Source organism: Oncorhynchus nerka, linkage group LG12 (genome assembly GCF_034236695.1).
Source record: "Oncorhynchus nerka isolate Pitt River linkage group LG12, Oner_Uvic_2.0, whole genome shotgun sequence".
Classification (NCBI taxonomy): Eukaryota; Metazoa; Chordata; class Actinopteri; order Salmoniformes; family Salmonidae; genus Oncorhynchus; species Oncorhynchus nerka.
Genome location: NC_088407.1, coordinates 46013777 through 46035813, shown reverse-complemented (window position 1 = coordinate 46035813; position 22037 = coordinate 46013777). Strand labels below are relative to the sequence as shown.

At 41.1% G+C, this 22037-nt stretch overlaps 1 protein-coding gene across 1 annotated transcript; it reads right to left on the bottom strand.

Annotated features, from left to right (window-relative positions):
• Positions 1-223: 223 nt before the first annotated feature.
• si:ch211-266g18.9 (transforming growth factor-beta receptor-associated protein 1) lies at positions 224-10438 on the bottom strand. The gene is made up of 12 exons (XM_029674948.2): positions 10393-10438; positions 9444-10188; positions 8851-9045; positions 7595-7749; positions 6053-6135; positions 5514-5858; positions 5350-5407; positions 4961-5104; positions 4682-4822; positions 4401-4560; positions 3680-4101; positions 224-3534 (listed from the first exon to the last, which is right to left on the bottom strand). Exons 2-12 carry the CDS (start codon positions 10129-10131, stop codon positions 3394-3396), a joined length of 2532 nt encoding a protein of 843 aa, XP_029530808.1. The 5' UTR covers positions 10132-10188; positions 10393-10438; the 3' UTR covers positions 224-3393.
• Positions 10439-22037: the final 11599 nt, after the last annotated feature.

Sequence of the window (22037 nt, the reverse complement as noted above, 5' to 3'; positions counted from 1 at the left end):
CCTGGGCACTTTTCCCAAAAACTATGAGCATAAAGAAATACTAGCACTTATGATTAGCCTAAATGACTTAATTGTGACAGAAATAGATGCATGTCTCCTTCCTTCTAGCTCATTTACACGTGTTAAAGATTATTCACAACAATACTCTCTATATTTACTGATGCTGGGTTTTAAAATGAGGTACACTTGATGTCAAAGCAAACTCAGTGGTTGTAGAATTACACCGTATTTAGTGTTCGAAACACAATGAATTTTTATTTTTGAACAATTAATTTGCTACATAAATGAGTATTTCCTTAATATTGAGCAATTAACACTTTTATTTTCAGCCATGTCCATTTTCACAAAGTCTGCTGCCTCAGTGTCTTCAGAAATATTTGGCAGATGTTACTATGGAATACTGAAGTATAATTACAAGCATTTCATAAGTGTCAAAGGCTTTGATTGACAATTACATGAAGTTGATGCAAAGAGTCAATATTTGCAGTGTTGACCCTTCTTTTTCAAGATCTCTGCAATCTGCCCTGGCATGCTGTCAATTAACTTCTGGGCCATATCCTGACTGATGGCAGCCCATTCTTGCATAACCAATGCTTGGAGTTTGTCAGAATTTGTGGGTTTTTGTTTGTCTACTCGACTCTTGAGGATTGGCCACAAGTTCTCAACGGGATTAAGGTCGATATCGATGTTTTGTTCCCTGAGCCACTTCGTTATCACTTTTGCCTTATAGCAAGGTGCTCCATCATGCTGGAAAAGGCATTGTTCATCACCAAACTGGTTGGGAGAAGTTTCGCTCAGAGGATGTGTTGGTAGCATTCTTTATTCATGGCTGTGTTCTTAGGCAAAATTGTGAGTGAGCCCACTCCCTTGGCTGAGAAGCAACCCCACACATGAATGGTCTCAGGATTCTTTACTGTTGGCATGACACAGGACTGATGGTAGCGCTCACCATGTCTTCTCTGGACAAGCTTTTTTCCAGATGCCCCAAACAATCGGAAATGAGATTCATCAGAGAAAATGACTTTACCCCATCCTCAGCAGTCCAATCCCTGTACCTTTTGCAGAATATCAGTCTGTCCCTGATGTTTTTCCTGGAGAGAAGTGGCTTCTTTGCTGCCCTTCTTGACACCAGGCCATCCTCCAAAAGTCTTCGCCTCACTGTGCGTGCAGATGCACTCACACCTGCCTGCTGTCATTCCTGAGCAAGCTCTGTGCTGGTGGTGGCCCGATCCCGCAGCTGAATCGACTTTAGGAGACAGTCCTGGCGCTTGCTGGACTTTCTTGGGCGCCCTGAAGCCTTCTTCACAACAATTGAACTGCTCTCTTTGAATTTCTTGATGATCCGATAAATTGTTGATTTAGGTGCAATCTTACTGGCAGCAATATCCTTGCCTGTGAAGCTCTTTTTGTGCAAAGCAATGATGACAACACGTGTGTCCTTGCAGGTAACCATGGTTGACAGAGGAAGAACAATGATTCCAAGCACCACCCTGCATTTGAAGCTTCCAGTCTGTTTTTCGAACTCAATCAGCATGACAAAGTGATCTCCAGCCTTGTCCTCGTCAACACTCACACCTGTGTTAACAAGAGAATCACTGACATGATGTCATCTGGTCCTTTTGTGGCCGTGCTAAAATGCAGTGGAAATGCTTTTTGGGGTTTCAGTTAATTTGCATGGCAAAGAGGGACTTTGCAATTTATTTCAATTCATCTGATCACTCTTCATAACATTCTGGAATTGCCATGATACAAACTGAGGCAGCAGACTGTGAAAATTAATATTTGTGTCATTCTCAAAACTTATGGCCACGACTGTACACAGTAACTACAGTAGAAAACTTTCACATGCATATGGTTGTTTACACACCAAACATTCTATTTCCATCTTCATATGTAAATGTACACAGTGGAAATTGAGGGTGGAGACATAGAGCAAGACAGGATGGCCAAATGGTCAAATTTCTTTCAGGATGGCCAAATTCTACCCTTTGTGGTTTCCATATTCAAAATATCAGTCTGATCATTGAATACAGTATGTCCCACAGTGTCCTCAATGTGGATTTACATTATAACTATTGCTGTCTATGGTTTTAAAGGAAACGGTTTAGACATACCACAGTGAACATGTGCATTGCGTGCTGTATCATGGGCAATGGTGTATTTCCTCAAACAAGTTATTGTATAATTCAGTTATTTAAACATTTTATTTACATTACTCTAATTGAGGAATGTGTTTTTAATTTTACCTTTATTTTACTAGGCAAGTCAGTTAAGAACAAATTCTTATTTTCAATGACGGCCTAGGAACAGTGGGTTAACTGCCTGTTCAGGGGCAGAACGACAGATTTGTACCTTGTCAGCTCGGGGATTCGAACTTGCAACCTTTCAGTTACTAGTCCAACGGTCTGCCGCCTGGTGAATGGTCCTTAAATTGGAGTACTACACTGAGTCCACAGACACTGTTAGTAATGCAATAAATATTACACACTGAGTATATAAAACATTAAGAAAGAACACCTGCTCTTTCCTTGACATAGACTGACCAGGTGAATCCAGGTGAAAGCTATTATCCCTTATTGACGTCACCTGTTAAATCCACTTCAATCAGTGTAGAGCAGGTATTCCCGAACTGGGGTAGGTACGCGCAATGCCGTCGGGGGTACGCCAAATAAAAATGTGATTCATATTTTAAATATATATATATATATATATATATATATATATATATATATTTTTTTTTTTTAATTCGACACATTTTTAAACAGTACATTTATATTTTCCAACGGGATATACATTTGGGTGAGGATTTTTCTCGCCTGAATATCCTCGTATCACGGCCCAAAATAAAATTTAACCATCTAGTTTATCCTAATTGCAAAATGGCATATTAGTTATTTCCCTGTAAGCAGTCTATCAACAACGTATGACAGCAATCCATGCTTTGGCTTTGTTTCACTGGCCAAAGTTTCAAATGCTAACTTTTTAACAATTGTGGCACAAATTCAATGCAAATAATTGGATTTGGGGCGGCAGGTAGCCTAGTGGTCACAGTGTTGGGCCAGTAACCGAAAGGTTGCTGGATCGTAATCCCCGTGGTGACAAGGTAAAAATCTGTCGTTCTGCCCCTGAACAAGGCAGTTAACCCACTGTTCCCAAGTAGGCCGTCATTGTAAATAAGAATTTATTCTTAACTGACTTGCCTAGTTAAATAAAGGTTCAATAAAAAAACAATGGTACCTATAATTATTATAATTTCCACACGTTATGTCCAAATCATCCTAAAGTATCTAAAAATGGATTGTGTAACTGAATGAAGTTGCTTATAGAGGATTTTGAAGTGAAATGAGAAAATGCTAATATAGGTACCATTGACTTGCATTGGATTTGTGGAAGCTATTCTGTGTAGCTTCCACAGTCAGTGTGAACCAGCTCACCCCTAAGACTACACACAAACTCTGGCTCTGTGAGATCCTTCTGGCAGGTATTGCACACCAGACCCTTATCCAATTTCAGCATTCTTTTTGAGGCTTGGGCCTGAGGGGACAAGAGACGAATATGAATGCAATGCATAACATGTACTAATAAAACGGAGTCTACTTCCGCATTACGGAAACCCTGAAGAATCCCATTGTAAACAAAGCAAGTGCATCCCTGAGAAAATATTGAAGCGTGTGCTCACCCAAGTGTACTTGTGTCTAAGGAGTTCTACCTGGGCCAGGCCCCTCTCTACCCCTGCCATTCGTCTTTGATGGAAAGTCCCTCGAAGGGACCCCAACAGGAACGGGGAGACCAGCTGAACAGACCAGGAATCCGGCAGAACCTGGAGGACTGTATCCAGGTCAAAAACAGCAGCGTTGGCATTCAACAGGTCCACGGCCGCACTCGCTAGCTCATTGGAGCCCATGTAGATCTGGAGCAGGGTGAGGAAAAGGGTGTGTTCCAGTTCCCTTTCCTGCCACCCAGCAGCCCTCCTGCAGTAGGCCCCTGCAACCTGGAGGTCTCTCTCTTTGTGGACCAAGGTCTGTAGGGCCTGATAGTGGTCACCAGCTCTCCCGAGCAGGATGGCCTGCTCGGTGTGCAGGACTGTCGGCTGGATGGCCTCTGTAATATCAGTCATACTTATATTATTATAAAACAATAATCACATACACTATTCAATCTAACCTGGGAATCAGGTTTCGAGAGAGAAGAAAAAACAAATATGAATGATGAATGAATAGGAAGTTTATTAAGCTACATCAATCCGAATGAATATAGAGTTTAGTAAGCAACATAATTCTTAGAGCGCAACAAGAGTAATAATTATATTTATCCTGTTAAGTAGTTTTGATTAAATAGTTAGGTGAGTAAGGACTTCCTTCATTCATTAAGCATGATACATTTTCATATGACTCACATACCATGTACTGTCATGGTGTCATAGTGGGAAGACTGCCACAGCAACTGTTGCAGTTTATCTCTGGTCATTCCTCCATCTGAATCCGTACCCTTTCCATTCTGTAAGGCTCCGAGTATATGGGTGACATATGCAGTGGCCAAAAGGGTATGATGCTTCTCCTTCTGAGAAATGATAAAAAAAAGGGGGGGGGGGGGTACAAATATGTGCCTTTAATTAATTTCAAAAAACAGTTTGTTATGGGTAAAAGTGGTGTGGTGCTATTGATATACTGGTGGTACCAACCTTGCTTTTCAAATCATGGACCAGAAATTCCAGGAACAACATCAAAGCTAGAGAGTACTTCTTTAAAAAAGTGAGGACATCCTCCTGTGCAAATGTGTCTTGGTCTTCTGGATGTCTTTTTGTGAAAATCTGTATTCCAACCTTAAAAGTTACAGTAAACTTGTGAACACTAAAATAGGTCAACATGAGGTATAGTTCCGATCAAATAATGATGTTATTTATTATAATTATAATATTTGTATACTTTTCTACAGTTGAGCTATATGGATACTCAGATACCTCCTGGTTTCTTTGGAGAGCCCAGTCTGCAAACGTCCAAACAACGTCTCTCTGTTTTAGTCGACTGAGAGTTCTCACAATGTGCTCATACACATTTGAACATGAGCTGTCTTCATATTGCCCATCAGTAATTTTCACCCAAGTCTGCAACATCATAAGGACTTTAAGTTCTACCGGGAGTCTACCAAGGCCAAATAACATTTGTGATGACAGTACTTTTACACATCTTATTTTCAGTATGGTCTGAAATCCTAATCTAAGCAGAAACTACATTATATCATTGTTCACTGACTTACAACACAAAGATGGTACAAAGAATATGTTATTGATTAGACTGGCTAAAATAAATGCAAATCATCTATTTATTGAATGCTAAACTCAGAGATTACCTGGATTGCTTTGATATGGTGACCATGACTCTGGTAGAGTAATCCAAGTGTGAAATATCTGAGATGACAGTATAATGAAATTATAGCAGTATTATATTAAATGAAGCATTGCAAGATTAAAATATGTTGTTCTCAGTTTATACTGAACAGCCACCCATTCTCACCTCTTGTGCAGCTCAAGGAGAGGCACACATTTGTCGATTGAGCAGGAATTGGGAGAGGACACAAGTGCATCCAGGTCTACTCTGTCACCTTGCTCTGTGTACATTCTCAGTTGTGCAGTATCGATATCCTCACTGCACTCAACTCCCTGCTTCGTTCCTCGAACCACCCTTAGGAAATCGTCCAGGAAGTCTAGATACTGTTGAAATGTGGTCCTGTCCTCTTGCCGTAGTGCCAAGAGCTCCTTTGCATTGTTCACTTTGACCAGCTGGGAATGAAAGGTCTCACAGAGTGGTTCCATCTCTGGATACAAGCTGATGATTTCTCTAGGGTCCAACTCCCCTTTGCTGTCGAAAACAGGAATGAATAATTGAAACATTATTGAAACATTTCAACAGACAGCAGAACTAATCATTCAAACTGTTTTAACAAAGCAATAAATAATGCTAGTGACATGATCTACTTTTACTATGATTGAAGGTAGTTTCTTTAAATTAGGGGTCCATACTGAAAATAAGATGTGGAAAAGGACTGTCCTCACATAAAAAGTTCTTTGGCCTCTGAAAAAGACCCCTGGTAGAATTGAATGAATCCATCCATGCAAGTGATGATCTTATGCAGCTCCTGTCAAATCAAATACAACATTTGTAAAATCAAATAATATCACCTTTCTTCTAAGATCTGGTACATATTACAAATAAGCATATTTTAAATCAATTTATTTTTCTCAAGTCACTGGGGCTGAAGTTAATGTATTTGCAACTACATCTTACGAGCAACACGTATGTCTAAATTTAGTACCCACAAACCCAGATTTCAAAGCTTTCGAGACAGACAAAGTATAATGAAAAAGTCATGAACCGAAGGCATATTCATTCAAGAACACTCAATTCAACCCTCGACCTATAACTTGAGAATCTGCCATGATTCCAACAAATCTCTGATACCATCTGTTGCCTTCATCATACACCTCCATGTGCAGCTCAATAACTGATGAACATGATTACCCTGATGAAATATTACATTCATATACCATGTTATGAGGGTATTCATTTATTTAATGCTGTCTACACATCAGTTATCAAGTTCTGATATAGAATAAGGTTCTGATGCAATTTTGAACTTGTAGTCCTGTGGATTAGGCTATTGTAGTATGTTTGATTTGATTTGGATCTTTTTTAGTCCACATTTGGACTAATCTTCCTTAAACATTAAAATACAATTTATAATACAAACACACTTTCACATATAACACACTATTACAAACATACATAATATACTAACATAATGACCCAATAAATACTCAATCTAAAAAATATTGATTCTTCATCTACTATAGTCCCACAACATTTCTATATACTATATTTAAATTGTTTCAAAATAATGTTTACATTTATATATTGAAAGGTTTCTAGTTTGCTCAGTTAATTTATTCCATTCCTTTATTGCTCTAAATCGAAATGTTCTTTTGCCTATTTCTCTTTTCTGTCTGGATAACACATAGATGGTGAATAATCTATTCCTAGTATTTACGGAATGTCTGTCTCTTACCAACTGAGTACTGTTGTGAATAGAACTTGGCCGTTTTAAATGATGTATATTATAAAATAAAATAATCATGTTTTTTTTCATTTATCTTGTCGATTGATGACCAACCAAGAACACAGCGCATGACTGCAACAGAGGAACCATATCTCCACCTTAAAATAATCCTTGCTGCTTTATGTGCTGCTTTATGTGCATCTGTGCATTCTGCAGTCTCCTAACTTGTGAATATGTGAATAGTTGGATTCGTTTTTGTCTTTATTTTCTAGGATGGAAGAGTCAAGGAAGATGAGAGATTAATCATCTGTTAAACTTTTTATAATCTTTTTATAATCTGTGTTTTACCTTGTAAGAACCCTTGGGTACAAGAGCTTGCATTGTCTGGGTTCGACTTGCCTGCCTGGCCTGAGTCCTTTCATTTTCAAAGTCATAACCATGTTTGATTAATTACGTGAGAGTTGTAGTTCTTATTCTTGGTGTTCAGTTAGGCAATTTGATTCAGAGTCAAAAGGAGATCTTGTTTATTGTCAGTGATTACCTTGTAAGAAACCTGTGGAAGATGAGCTTGAACTCCACCAAGCAGTCCCAATGCCTCCTCCACTCTCTCATACCTTACCAGGGTTTGGATCTGCTCCTCAAATGGTACATGGGACAAACCGAGGATCTCTCTCTCCATAAAAATGTACACACCCTCTAAAGAGAGGATAACATTGACATGTTCTGACAGAAACCCAAAACAGAGTATTTGAAGAACCAGAGTGGAAGTCACAGTATGCAGAATGACCACAATTAAACATTGTCACATTGTCATTGCCACTGACTGACTGACTGAACGAATGAAATGAATAAACATTTAAATGTGTTATTGGATGGCTGCTTGATTGATTTGTTGGTCCAATACACTGTAAACCATTTCTTGTAAATTACTGTAGAAAAAGGTACAGTATGTTACCATACTGTATTTTTGCAGTATTCAATGCTGTTACTGTGATCTTTTTTTACTATTGTTTTTATGGTAAGTTACAGGCAACTGGCTGCCTGTAAGTTACAGTAAAACAACAGTATAATGCATTACAGTGATCGTATTATGGTAATTGTAATGAATGAACGAATGGGTTAATTTATGAATTTAATTAATTGGGGGTGAAATGGGGTTTTGTATTTGACAGTATTTTACCGTAATTACATTGAATTGCTGCAAGCAGGTTGGCTGCTAGGTACCCACTAGTGGTCAAAAGGTTTGGGTGCTCCAAAATACTGTACTGTACTTTTTTTCTGTGGGGTGGAAGTTACAAGCCATTGGAAATGCAGCACCAAATAACATATTTTTTACATTAAAGAATGTACTTGATTTTGTCAACCATGTGCTCTTTGAGCGCCGTTATACTTTGAAAATTCACAAATACAGTAAGTGAACTGCTACGGTATTTTACATAGCATATTTTATGGTAAAGTCCAAAATACATAAAATATTTCCCAGCCGTTGAATATTTTCACATAATGCAATGTTTTTTACGGCAATCTACTGTATTCAGTTTATACAATGATTTAGAGTTTTTATTTTATTTTACCTTTATTTAACTAGGCAAGTCAGTTAAGAACAAATTCTTATTTTCAATGACGGCCTAGGAACAGTGGGTTAACTGGCTTGCTCAGGGGCAGAACGACAGATTTGTACCTCGTCAGCTCGGGGATTACGATCTTGCAACCTTTCGGTTACTAGTCCAACGGTCTAACCACTAGGCTACGCTGCCGCCCCAAGAGTGATAAAAACAGGATGGTTTTACAGTGTACCTGTTGTTGAGAGTAGGCCCCTGGCCCTAAGCAGAGGCACAGTCTGTTTGAGATGCTGATCCACCATACTGTAGACATAGAGAGCCTGAGGCTGCAGGGCCAGGATGTAAGGGTAACACACCACCGCTGCCAACAGCTCCTCAGACCACTGCACTGGAGGCCGCTGGCATATGCCATTCTTCATGACAAACATGCCTGTGGCAAAGAAATAATAGTACAACTATACAACAAATATCCTATAGATACGTAAAATGTGTTATTTTAAATAACACATATTAGCCACTCATTTTGTAGTTTATAACAATATCTTACAGTAAATGTGTAAAAACAGGAAATCTATACTTTTCCCAGCAGTGGATTTGTATCCTTCTGCCGTTATGAACGGCGATATAAACATGACCAATTACTTATTTTAAGCTACTCGTGTGTAGTTGTTTATATTATGTACAGGCACAGTGCTTGACTATAAAATCAGACAAAGTAGCTGTCTATAAGGTGTCTGCGTCTGGTGTGTTTGTCCACAGGCATTCTTTGAAGGGCACAGAGCATGTGCCGCGTGCGGGTGTAATTGCTTTCATGACAGCAGCTCTTACCCAAGGAGCCGGGCCCATTTAAAAGGAATTCCCCTTTTCCTGCGGTGCTCACAATGATATTCTGCCTGCTCAGGTTGTGAGGGAAGAGATCAACGGTGCATCCACTCTTGTGGTCGTGGAGGAAATACCTGTCACTGGTGGCCACACACAAAGTATTATCATCCACAGCTAAGGCCACAGGGTCCTGGGGTAGAGACACCTCTTTAACACAATCCCATCTCTCCACCCCCACAACATGGATCCGGACCACTCTGCTCCTGCTAGAGGCTGTCACCAGCTCCACACACACAGACTGCGATGAGGTTGACAGTGCCGATTCACACACCTCAAAGAAAGACACGTGTTGGATCCGCTTCAGAAAAGGAAGGGGTTCTAGGGAGAACATGTTGAGGGCGCTAACGGAACGATCCCACAGAACCAGAAGGTGATTCAGAACTGGTATCACCCTTAATTGGGTGACTGGGCTGCTTGAGCCTAGCAGTTTCATCCTCCCCTCCCGAGGACTTTGACTGGATTCCTTCGTGTCACTGCTGCTGGGTAGGATAAGGTGTTGGACCAATGAGTCTTTGGTTCCAATGTATATATTTCTGTCATAACACTCCAGGCTATGGATGCTGAATTTGTCTTTTTCTTTAGGGTTGGGAAGTTTTTCATAGACTTTCACTTGAGTGAAGGCTTTCAAACTCATTGCTACTGTATTTGTTGATGTATGCCGATGCTGTTCTCGATATTAGATTAGAATATCCTAGACAAAAAAAATAAAGCAAATCATGTTTCATCTATGATCTACAACTGAACCCAAAAATGTTGGAAATGGAAATGTATTTCACGAATGTTGTCACAATGTTGTCACACAGACTATAATGCAAATCTATCATCAAATGAAAAAATATATTCACGGGGTTTAGATGAACATCTATTCATATTTGTTCTAATAAATTGTCCTTACCTCGATCTTGTGTTGTTAGAAATCCCTTCTCATGTGAAGTGTAGTTTGACCTCATCATGTGACTCCCATCCTGAGAGGAAGTCTGTGTCAGCCTTTTACACCACTTATTCTCAGACTAGGAGTACAATTGCACAATGCCACCACAAGTTAAACCATAAAACAGTTTTACAAGGATGAAAACAATCTGTGTGTTGAGGAATTATATTTTGACGTGCCACAAAACCTCAAATTAATTGTAGTGTTTGGTTTGCGGTCAGTCGCAAATGTGTGTAGGTGAACAATTCAGCATAAACTGGGGTATGTTTAGTATGGTGCAACATTCAGAATGTTATAGAAATGTAACAGGCCTTTCTGTAATATGGCAAAGAAAGTGCTCTTCCAAGATGTCATGTTTATTTGAAAAGTGTTTCAGCCTTTTAAATAAGCCAGAGAGGACTTACAACCTTTCTATGTACAGTATACACTGTTGTCTATTTTACAGCAAGTTTAGTGCACTGTGTGTGTGACCTGACATAATTGGTTACGTCCTCTGGGTGGCATCATTGCTACAGGTTTCTTACCAGAAACAGCCCTCAAAATCTTTGGTACAAAGGACAAAAGGGCATGATCCCATACGTTTTATTAATTAAAGCAAAGCAGTGTCATTCATTCAACACGACAGATACATTCAATTTTAGGCATTCATAAAAGAGGGTCACATTTTTTAGTTGAACAAAAGATTGTCACCTTATTTGAACTACTACAAAACAACTACTACATTGATGTGAATAATGATGAACACATATGACACGCAAACAGGACAGACTAATGTGCAGACAAAATTATTGGGGTCAACTACACCCCTTTGTCATGTAGATCATCACAAGTTAAATTGTTCTGTGAATTATACATTTAACTTGGCAAACAATTATATTACTTCTCTTGAAAAGGGAAGCTACAGGTGGACATCAAAGGGTCCTGTCCTCACAATCATCACGTTAGCAATGAAACAACAACAACAATACAACAATTAAAGGTAAATATCGTGACCATCCTCTGTCACTTCTTGCTGGGTAGGGATTTGTTGTGGTGTTTCAGAATATGTTGTAGTAGTAATGTTTCGAGTGTGGCGCGACCATTTGCTGGATTGTGACCTCACCCACTAGAGACACGGAGCACCGCATGCAGGTGAAAGACGCGCTGTGCCGCTGGTGCTCCTCAAAGGAGATGTACTTGGTTCCTTGCCAGACCTGCCACACAGATGCAGACAGAGATATGCACACATATAAACACACCTACTGTATCAGCACAGCACACTATGCAGAATAATGCAAGCATAGACAGACACACCCTTACAAGTACACACATATGATGTTACAAACACAAACACCAAGAGACAACATGTGATTGCATGGCATAAATAGAGAATATTCATGGTAAATCTTAGCCTGAAGGGTGAGAAAATTAATGACAATATTTGTAGGGTGACTCACCGGTGACCAACAATTTACGTCATTTAGAATGAAATTGACGTGAGGTAAATAATAATTCATTAATAAGAAGTCTAATTGATCAGATAGTAAAATATTTGAAGAGTTATATTAGAAAAAGTATAACTTTGTAATCAGAAGATTTTCCTTGGTGCCCTGACTTCCTAGTTAATTACATTTACATGATTAGTTTAATCACGTAATATTGATTTGATTTCACTTTTAATGATGCGAAAGACATGACAGTGGTGTGTGAAGTTGTTTAAACTCCAACTCTATCAAAGGACAAGACTACACAACGTGGCACATTGGCTACACGGCTGGAAATGGTTAAACTCTGAGACTATCGATTCACTACAGAATAAATGAGAAATTCTAGACGACACAAATTACTAGGCTGCAGGTAGAAATTACATAAACCTAGGACGAGAATACAGACAACCGCCGAAGCATCTACTCTATGGGAACATTTCTGAATGGTACTCTGAAGTATCCATTCTAACCACCTACAACCACAAAAGACTTTGTGACTTCAATTAATGTTAATCTGAGACTCAGGACGATCAATAATTCCAACAGAGAAGACAACAACGACATACGGGCGTAAATATATATACATTGTAATTATTCTTGAATGAGCAGCCGTTCATGTGCAAAGATTTAGCAATTCAATGAATATAATAATAGACTGTGTGCAATGAATCCATTTTTTTCTTTCCCGCTCTTTCTTAGTCCCACCCCTTTCATTTTGTCTATCAAGCTGTCACATCGGCTTAGCCCACTAGTGACTTTTCTATCATTGTTAGTAACCAATATCTACTGTTTGTTTGTTATGTACTTCTGAGATTATTTAGTTAGTTAGTAAATCAATAATTAAGCCAATTTGTATATTGCTGATTGATAATTTATACTATGGTTCGTGCAGGTAACCAATAATTTTACGATGTTTGGAATGAGAATAACAAGGTAATAATAATAATAATACATTCATGACAATGACTAATCGATCAGAGATTAAAATATCTGAAGAGTTATATTCTGAATAATATAGCTCTGTAAATCGACATTTTCCGTGGTACCATTAGTTTAATCACGTAATAATAATTACACATAGAGTATTGATTTGATAAAATAACAGTCTTCACATTTAATGACATTACAGGCATGACATAAGTAATATGCCCAAGTCCAGTTACAGCTTGTTATGATCAAGTCGAAACAAAAAATAAATGTATTTTTCATTGTTTATTTGGTGGCATTACAAATGTGAATTCATATTTACAAAACATTTTACCAAACAAAAGACATTACAAAGTAACCTTTACTTAGGCATGTCATTTAAGAACAAATTCTAATTTACAATGACAGCCTACCCCAGCAAAACCCAGATGAAGCTGAGCCAATTGTGCACCAAAAATAACACTGAAGTGACAGTTATACATTAAACATGTATGTGGGTATAACAGACGGTGGCTGCCGATAGAGGGTAACATTTAACACAATACAAATTGTAAAAAATACAGAAGCATATACACCACTGTTCAAAAGTTTGTTGTCAAGTTGAAATGTCCTTGTTTTTTAAAGAAAAAATATATTTTTTGTCCATTAAAAGGACATCAAATTGATCAGAAACACAGTGAAGACATTTTTAATGGTGTAAATGACTATTGTAGCTGGAAACGGCTGATTTTTAATGGAATATCTACATAGGCGTACAAAGGCCCATTATCAGCAACCATTACTTCTGTGTTCTAATGGCACATTATGTTAGCTAATCCAAGTTTATCATTATAAAAGGCTAATTGATCATTAGAAAACCCTTTTGCGATTATGTTAGCACAGCTGTAAACTGTTGTACTGATTAAAGAAGCAATAAAACTGTCCTTCTTTAGACCAGTTGAGTATGTGGAGCATCAGCATTTGTAGGTTCGATTACAGGCACAAAATGGCCAGAAACAAAGAGCTTTCTTCTGAAACTCGTCAGTCTATTCGTGTTCTGAGAAATGAAGGCTATACCATGGGAGAAATTGCCAATAAACTGAAGATCTCTTACTACTCCCTTCACAGAACAGTGCAAACTGGCCCTAACCAGAATAGAAAGAGGAGTGGGAGGCCCCAGTGCATAACTGAGCAAGAGGACAAGTACATTAGTGTCTAGTTTGAGAAACAGATACCTCACAAGTCCTCAACTGGCTGCTTCATTAAATAGTACCCACAAAACACCAGTCTCAACATCAACAGTGAAAAGGAGACTCCTGGATGCTGGCCTTCTATGCAGAGTTCCTCTGTCCAATGGTTGTGTTCTTTTGACCTTTTCTTTTTATTGGCCAGTCTGAGATATGGCTTTTTCTTTGCATCTCTGCCTAGAAGGCCAGCATCCCAATGGTATCCAGTTAGCTTGGGTGCTTTACTGCTGTTGTTAACCTCTTCAGTCGACCCTCTACTTTTTTGAACATTCTGTTAAAAATCGCGCAACATTTCAGCGCCCTGCTACTCATGCCAGGAATATAGTATATGCATTTGCTTAGTCTGTGTGGATAGAAAACACTCAGACGTTTAAAAAACTGGTTAAATCACTGCTGTGGCTTTACCAGAACGGCATTTACATCGAAAAGCACAGGAAAAACTGATCACTGAAAATGGGGAAAATATATCCATGCGCTACTTGAACCCATTGATAAACGTGAACCACAATTAATTGACTGAGGTTGCAGTACCTACAGCTTCCACAGGGTGTCTAGAGTCTTGTCATTTCCCTTCGAGTTTTTTCTTGGTCAAACACATACAGGACACCATATCTAATCCGGTCTAGGACCGGATATTTTCGTTGAGTTTCTAGCCGGACATTTTTCCAGACGGACAGCTAATGATCTTTACATCGCCTCCTGATGAATTTTATCGCTTATTAACGTTTACTAATACCTAAAGTTGCATTACAAACATATTTCGAAGTGTTTTGTGAAAGTTTATCGTCGACTTTTGAATTTTAAAAATGACGTTACGTTTTGAAACGATGTTTTTTCGTTTATCACACAGTCTACATATAACGATATCTAGGCTTTATATGGACCGATTTAATCGAAATAAAGACCCAAATAGTGTTTATGGGACATCTAGGAGTGCCAACAAAGAAGATGGTGAAAGGTAATGAATGTTTTCTATTTTATTGTGCGGTTTGTGTAACGCCGAAATGCTAATTATTTTGTTTACGTCCCCTGTGGGTCTTTTGGGGTGTTGCATGCTATCAGATAATAGCTTCTCATGCTTTCGCCGAAAAGCATTTTAAAAATCTGACTTGTTGCCTGGATTCACAACGAGTGTAGCTTTAATTCGATACCCTGCATGTGTATTTTAATGAACTTTTGAGTTTTAACTAATACTATTAGCATTTAGCGTAGCGCATTTGCATTTCCAGAGCTCTAGTTGGGACGCAAGCGTCCCGAGTAGAAGCAACAGGTTAAGTCAGTATGCTCAAATCAACCCTACTCCTCGGTCAGGGCATCCAGTGTGCTCTCTAAACGCTCCGAGAGAGAAACACTCTGAATTTACGAACGAAAAATCTGACAATGCTCTGAGTTTACGAACACCCACAGCACACTCTGGCACTCCAGATTAAATTTACGAACCCATCCATAGTATAGCCAGCCTTTAGTCTTGAAATCTGTTTAGTACATGGGCTCACATGTGAATCATTAAATAGATGGGTGGGGCTAAAGCTTAAGAGGGTGTGAACAATGCTGAATGGGTGTAGACAAAGAAGAGCTCTCCAGTAGATACCAAGATCCTCAACAGGTTCTACAGCTGCACCATCGACAGCATCCTGACTGGTTGCATCACTGCCTGGTATGGCAACTGCTCGACCTCCGACCTCAAGGCACTACAGAGGGTAGTGCATACGGCCCAGTACATCACTGGGGCCAAGTTTCCTGCCATCCAGGACCTCTATACCAGGCGGTGTCAGAGGAAGGCCCTAAATACTGTCAAAGACTCCAACCACCCAAGTCATAGACTGTTCTCTCTGCTACCACACGGCAAGCGGTGCCGGAGCGCCAAGTCAAGGTCCAAGAGGCCTCTAAACCGCTTCTACCCCCAAGCCATAAGACTCCTGAACATGTAATCAAATGGCTACCCAGGCCTATTTGCATTCCCCCCCCTTTCAAGCAGCTGCTACTCTCTGTTATTATCTATGCATAGTCACTTTAATGACTCTACCTACATACACATATTACCTCAATTACTTCGACTAACTGGTGCCCCCGCACATTGAATCAAAATCAAATCAGATTTATTTCAAATCAGATTTATTTATATAGCCCTTCGTACATCAGCTGATATCTCAAAGTGCTGTACAGAAACCCAGCCTAAAACCCCAAACAGCAAGCAATGCAGGTGTAGAAGCACGGTGGCTAGGAAAAACTCCCTAGAAAGGCCAAAACCTTAGGAAGAAACCTAGAGAGGAACCAGGCTATGTGGGGTGGCCAGTCCTCTTCTGGCTGTGCCGGGTGGAGATTATAACAGAACATGGCCAAGATGTTCAAATGTTCATAAATGACCAGCATGGTCGAATAATAATAAGGCAGAAGAGTTGAAACTGGAGCAGCAGCACGGTCAGGTGGACTGGGGACAGCAAGGAGTCATCATGTCAGGTATACTTGCTAGCATTGGATAGAAAACACTCTGACGTTTCCAAAACTGTTACAATGATGTCTGTGTGTATAACAGAACTGATATGGCAGGCAAAAATCAGAGGAGAATCCATCCGTAAACATTTCTTTTTGAGCTGACCACCCATTGAAAGGCTTGTTTATGGGAAAATCAAAGGAAATCCTCCCAGATTGCAGTTCCTATGGCTTCCACTAGATGTCAACAGTCTTTGGAAAGGGAAAGGGTTTCAGGCTTGTCTTTTGAAAAATGAGCTAGAATTTGTAGTTTTTCAAGGTGGCTCTCATTTTGACTGTAGTCTTGTGGGGTGCGTGGATGAGGGTGCACACTTCATTATTTATCTCCGGTATTGAACACACTATTCTCCGTCTTAAATTTGATTGTTTATTTACATATTTGGGTACCTGAGGATTGATTAGAAATGTTGTTTGACTTGTTTGTATGAAGTTTATTGGTAGCTTTTGGGATTCTTTTGTATGCATTTTGAACGAGTGGAACAGGTGGATTACTGAATCAAGCGCACCAACTAAACTGACTTTTTGGGGATATAAAGAAGTACTTTATCGAACAAAACTACCATTTGTTGTGTAGCTGGGACCCTTGGGATTTTAAACAGAGGAAGATATTCAATTTTATTGCTATTTCTGACTTTTGTGATGCCTCTGCTCGTTTGGAAAATGTTTTTAATGCTTTTGTATGCGGGGTGCAGTCCTCAGATAATCGCATGGTATGCTTTCACCGTAAAGCCTTTTTGAAATCTGACAAAGCGGCTGGATTAAAAAGAAGTTAAGCTTTTAAGATGATGTATGACACTTGTATTTTCATTCATCTTTAATATTACGATTTTTGTATTTTGAATTTCGCGCACTGCAATTTCACCAGATGTTGTCGAGGTGGGTCGCTAGCGGCACGCCTAGCCTTAATTAATCAAATATTTACTAAATAAACAAATGTAAAAAAGCGAATCAATAGGTAACAAGATATGTACATAACAATAACTAGGCAATATACAGGGGGTACCAGTAACGAGTGAATGTGCAGGGGTACAAGTTAATCAAGGTCATTTGTAAAGTGACTATGCATAGACAATAAACAGCGAGTAGCATCAGCATAAAAACAAAGCGGAGGTTCAATGTAAATAGTCCGGGTGGCCATTTGATTAGCTTAGTTGTTCAGCAGTCTTATCGCTAGTAGAAGCTGTTAAGGAGCCTTTTTGTCCTAGACTGGCGCTCCGTTTCCTCTTGCCGTGCGGTAGCAGAGAGAACAGTCTATGACTTGGGGTGACTGGAGTCTTTGACAATTTTTGGGGCGTTCTCTAACACCGCCTAGTATAAAGGGGCGGAAGGTAGCCTAGTGGTTAGAGCGTTGGGCCAGTAACTGAAAATTTGCTAGATCGAATCCCTGAGCTGACAAGGTAAAAATCGTTCTACCCCTGAACAAGGCAGTATCCCCACTGTTCCTAGGCCGTCATTGTAAATAAGAATTTGTTCTTATTTGTTCATAAAATAAGGTCCTGGATGTCAGGAAGCTTTGCCCCAGTGATGTACTGGGCCATACGCACTACGCTCTGTAGCGCCTTCCGGTCAGATGCTGAGCAGTTGCCATACCAGGCGGTAATGCAAGCGGTCAGGATGCTCTCGATGGTGCAGCTGTAGAACCTTTTGAGGATCTGGGGATCCATGTCAAATCTTTTCAGTCTCCTGAGGGGGAAAAGGTGTTGTCGTGCCCTCTTGACAACTGTCTTTGTGTGTTTGTTGGTGATGTGCTTGGTGATGTGGACACCAAGGAACTTGAAACTCTCAACCCACTCCACTTCAGTCCATTCGAGGTTAATGGGGGGCTGAAAGGCCCTTTTTCCCCTATAGTCCACAATCAGCTCCTTTGTCTTGCTCACATTGAGAGAGAGGTAGTTGTCCTGGCACCACACTGCAGGTCTCGGTGATCAGGCTGTGATCAGGCTACCACTGTTGTGTTGTCAGCAAACTTATTGATGGTGTTGGATTCATGCTTGGTCACGCAGTCGTGGGTGAACAAGGAGTACAGGAGGGGATTAAGCACACACCCCTGAGGGGCCCCAGTGTTGAGGATCAGTGTGGCAGATGAGTTGTTACCTACCATTACCACCTGGGGGTGGCCCGTCAAGAAGTCCAGGATCCAGTTGCAAAAGGAAGTGTTTAGTCCCAGGGTCCTTAGCTTAGTGATTTGTGGGCACTATGGTGTTGAACGCTGAGCTGTAGTCAATGAACAGCTTTCTCACATAGGACTTCCTTTTGTCCAGTTGGGAAAGGGCAGTGTGGAGTGCGATTGAGATTGCGTCATCTGTGGATCTGTTGGGGTGGTATGCGAATTGGAGTGGGTCTAGATTTTTTGGCATGATGTGAGCCATGACCAGCCTTTCAAAGCACTCCATGGTTACCGACGTGAGTGCTACGGGTAATCATTTCGACAGGTTACCTTTGCTATCTTGGGCACAGGGACTATGGTGGTCTGTTTGAAACATGTAGGTATTACAGACTCAGCCAGGGAGAGGTTGAAATTGTCAGTGAAGGCACTTTGGTGAAGGCCAGTTGGTCCGTGCATGCTTTGAGTACACATCCTGGTAATCTGTCTGGCCCCGCGGCTTTGTGAATGTTGACCTATTTAAAAGGTCTTGCTCACATCGGCCAAGGAGAGCGTAATCACACAGTCGTCCGGAACATACATGCTTCAGTGTTGCTTGCCTCAAAGCGAGCATAAAAGGCATTTATGTACTCTGTTAGGCTCGCGTCGCTGGGCAGCTCACGGCTGGGTTTCCCTTTGTAGTCCGTAATTGTTTTCAAGCCCTGCCACATCCGACCAGCGTCATATCCGAAGTAGTAGGATTCAATCTTAGTCCTGTATTGAAGCTTTGCTTCTTTGATGGTTCGTATGAGGTTATAGAGGAATGTCTTATTAGCGTCCGGATTAGTGTCCCACTCCTTGAAAGCGCAAGCTCTAGCCTTTAGCTGGGTGCGGATTCTGCCTTTAGTCCATGGCTTTGGGTTAGGAAATGTACGTACGGTCACTGTGGGGACGACGTCGTTAATGCATTTATTGATGAAGCCGGTGATGGGGGTGGTATACTCCTCAATGCCACTCGATCCCTCCGATGTCAACAACTACAGACCAGTATCCCTTCTTTCTTTTCTCTCCAAAACTCTTGAACGTGCCGTCCTTGGCCAGCTCTCCCGCTATCTCTCTCAGAATGACCTTCTTGATCCAAATCAGTCAGGTTTCAAGACTAGTCATTCAACTGAGACTGCTCTTCTCTGTATCACGGAGGCGCTCCGCACTGCTAAAGCTAACTCTCTCTCCTCTGCTCTCATCCTTCCAGACCTATCGGCTGCCTTCGATACTGTGAACCATCAGATCCTCCTCTCCACCCTCTCCGAGTTGGGCATCTCCGGCGCGGCCCACGCTTGGATTGCGTCCTACCTGACAGGTCGCTCCTACCAGGTGGCGTGGCGATAATCCGTCTCCACACCACGTGCTCTCACTACTGGTGTCCCCCAGGGCTCTGTTCTAGGCCCTCTCCTATTCTCGCTATACACCAAGTCACTTGGCTCTGTCATAACCTCACATGGTCTCTCCTATCATTGCTATGCAGATGACACACAATTAATCTTCTCCTTTCCCCCTTCTGATGACCAGGTGGCGAATCGCATCTCTGCATGTCTGGCAGACATATCAGTGTGGATGATGGATCACCACCTCAAGCTGAACCTCGGCAAGACGGAGCTGCTCTTCCTCCCGGGGAAGGACTGCCCGTTCCATGATCTCGCCATCACGGTTGACAACTCCATTGTGTCCTCCTCCCAGAGCGCTAAGAACCTTGGCGTGATCCTGGACAACACCCTGTCGTTCTCAACTAACATCAAGGCGGTGGCCCGTTCCTGTAGGTTCATGCTCTACAACATCCGCAGAGTACGACCCTGCCTCACACAGGAAGCGGCGCAGGTCCTAATCCAGGTATTTGTCATCTCCCGTCTGGATTACTGCAACTCGCTGTTGGCTGGGCTCCCTGCCTGGGCCATTAAACCCCTACAACTCATCCAGAACGCCGCAGCCCGTCTGGTGTTCAACCTTCCCAAGTTCTCTCACGTCACCCCGCTCCTCCGCTCCCTCCACTGGCTTCCAGTTGAAGCTCGCATCCGCTACAAGACCATGGTGCTTGCCTACGGAGCTGTGAGGGGAACGGCACCTCAGTACCTCCAGGCTCTGATCAGGCCCTACACCCAAACAAGGGCACTGCGTTCATCCACCTCTGGCCTGCTCGCCTCCCTACCACTGAGGAAGTACAGTTCCCGCTCAGCCCAGTCAAAACTGTTCGCTGCTCTGGCCCCCCAATGGTGGAACAAACTCCCTCACGACGCCAGGACAGCGGAGTCAATCACCACCTTCCGGAGACACCTGAAACCCCACCTCTTTAAGGAAAACCTAGGATAGGATAAAGTAATCCCTCTCACCCCCCCTCCCCCTTAAAAGATTTAGATGCACTACTGTTCCACTGGATGTCATAAGGTGAATGCACCAATTTGTAAGTCGCTCTGGATAAGAGCGTCTGCTAAATGACTTAAATGTAAATGTAATGTAAATGGATGAATCCCAGAACATATTCCAGTCTGTGCTAGCAAAACAGTCCTGTAGCGTAGCATCCGTGTCATCTGACCACTTCTGTATTGAGCGAGTCACTGGTACATCCTGCTTTTAGTTTTTGCTTGTAAACAGGAATCAGGAGGATATAATTATGGTCAGATTTGCAAATGGAGGGGGAGGAAGAGCTTTGCTAGCATCTCTGTGTGTGGAGTAAAGGTGGTCTAGAGTTTTTTCCCCCTCTGATTACACATGTGACATGCTGGTAGAAATGAGCTAAAACAGATTTAAGTTTGTCTGCATTAAAGTCCCCGGCCACTAGGATGAGCATTTTGTTGTTTGATTTTGTTTGATTATGGTGTTGTTTGATTATGGCCTTATGCAGCTCGTTGAGTGTGGTCGTAGTGCCAGCTTCGGTTTGTGGTGGTAAATAGACCGCTACTAATAATATAGATGTGAACTCTCTTGGTCGATAGTTTGGTCTACAGCTTATCAGGAGGTATTTTACGTTCACTATTTTACGCTTAGTCTATGAGGCTGATAAGACTGGTGGAATCATTCATAGAGGGTTCTCTGCAATGGGTTCTACCTAGCACCAAAAAGGGTTCTCTATGGGGGAAACCGAAGAACCCTATATGGTTCTTCTCAGCACCTTTTTTTCAAAGAGTGTAGTTCTTCAAATACAGTATATACACAGGAAGGTCAGTGACTGAGAGGAATGCATCTTATGTTATGGGCTTTTCCTCTGCTGTCTACTCCACAATTCTCACTAATGTACATAATTAGAATGTAGCATCACTAGTTGGTCGATGTTTAGTGGGAGACAGACACTATTATATTTACTTTGTAATGTGCTGAGTAAAGGGGACTGTTGCAGAATCTTTGTCAGATAGCAGAGGTTTA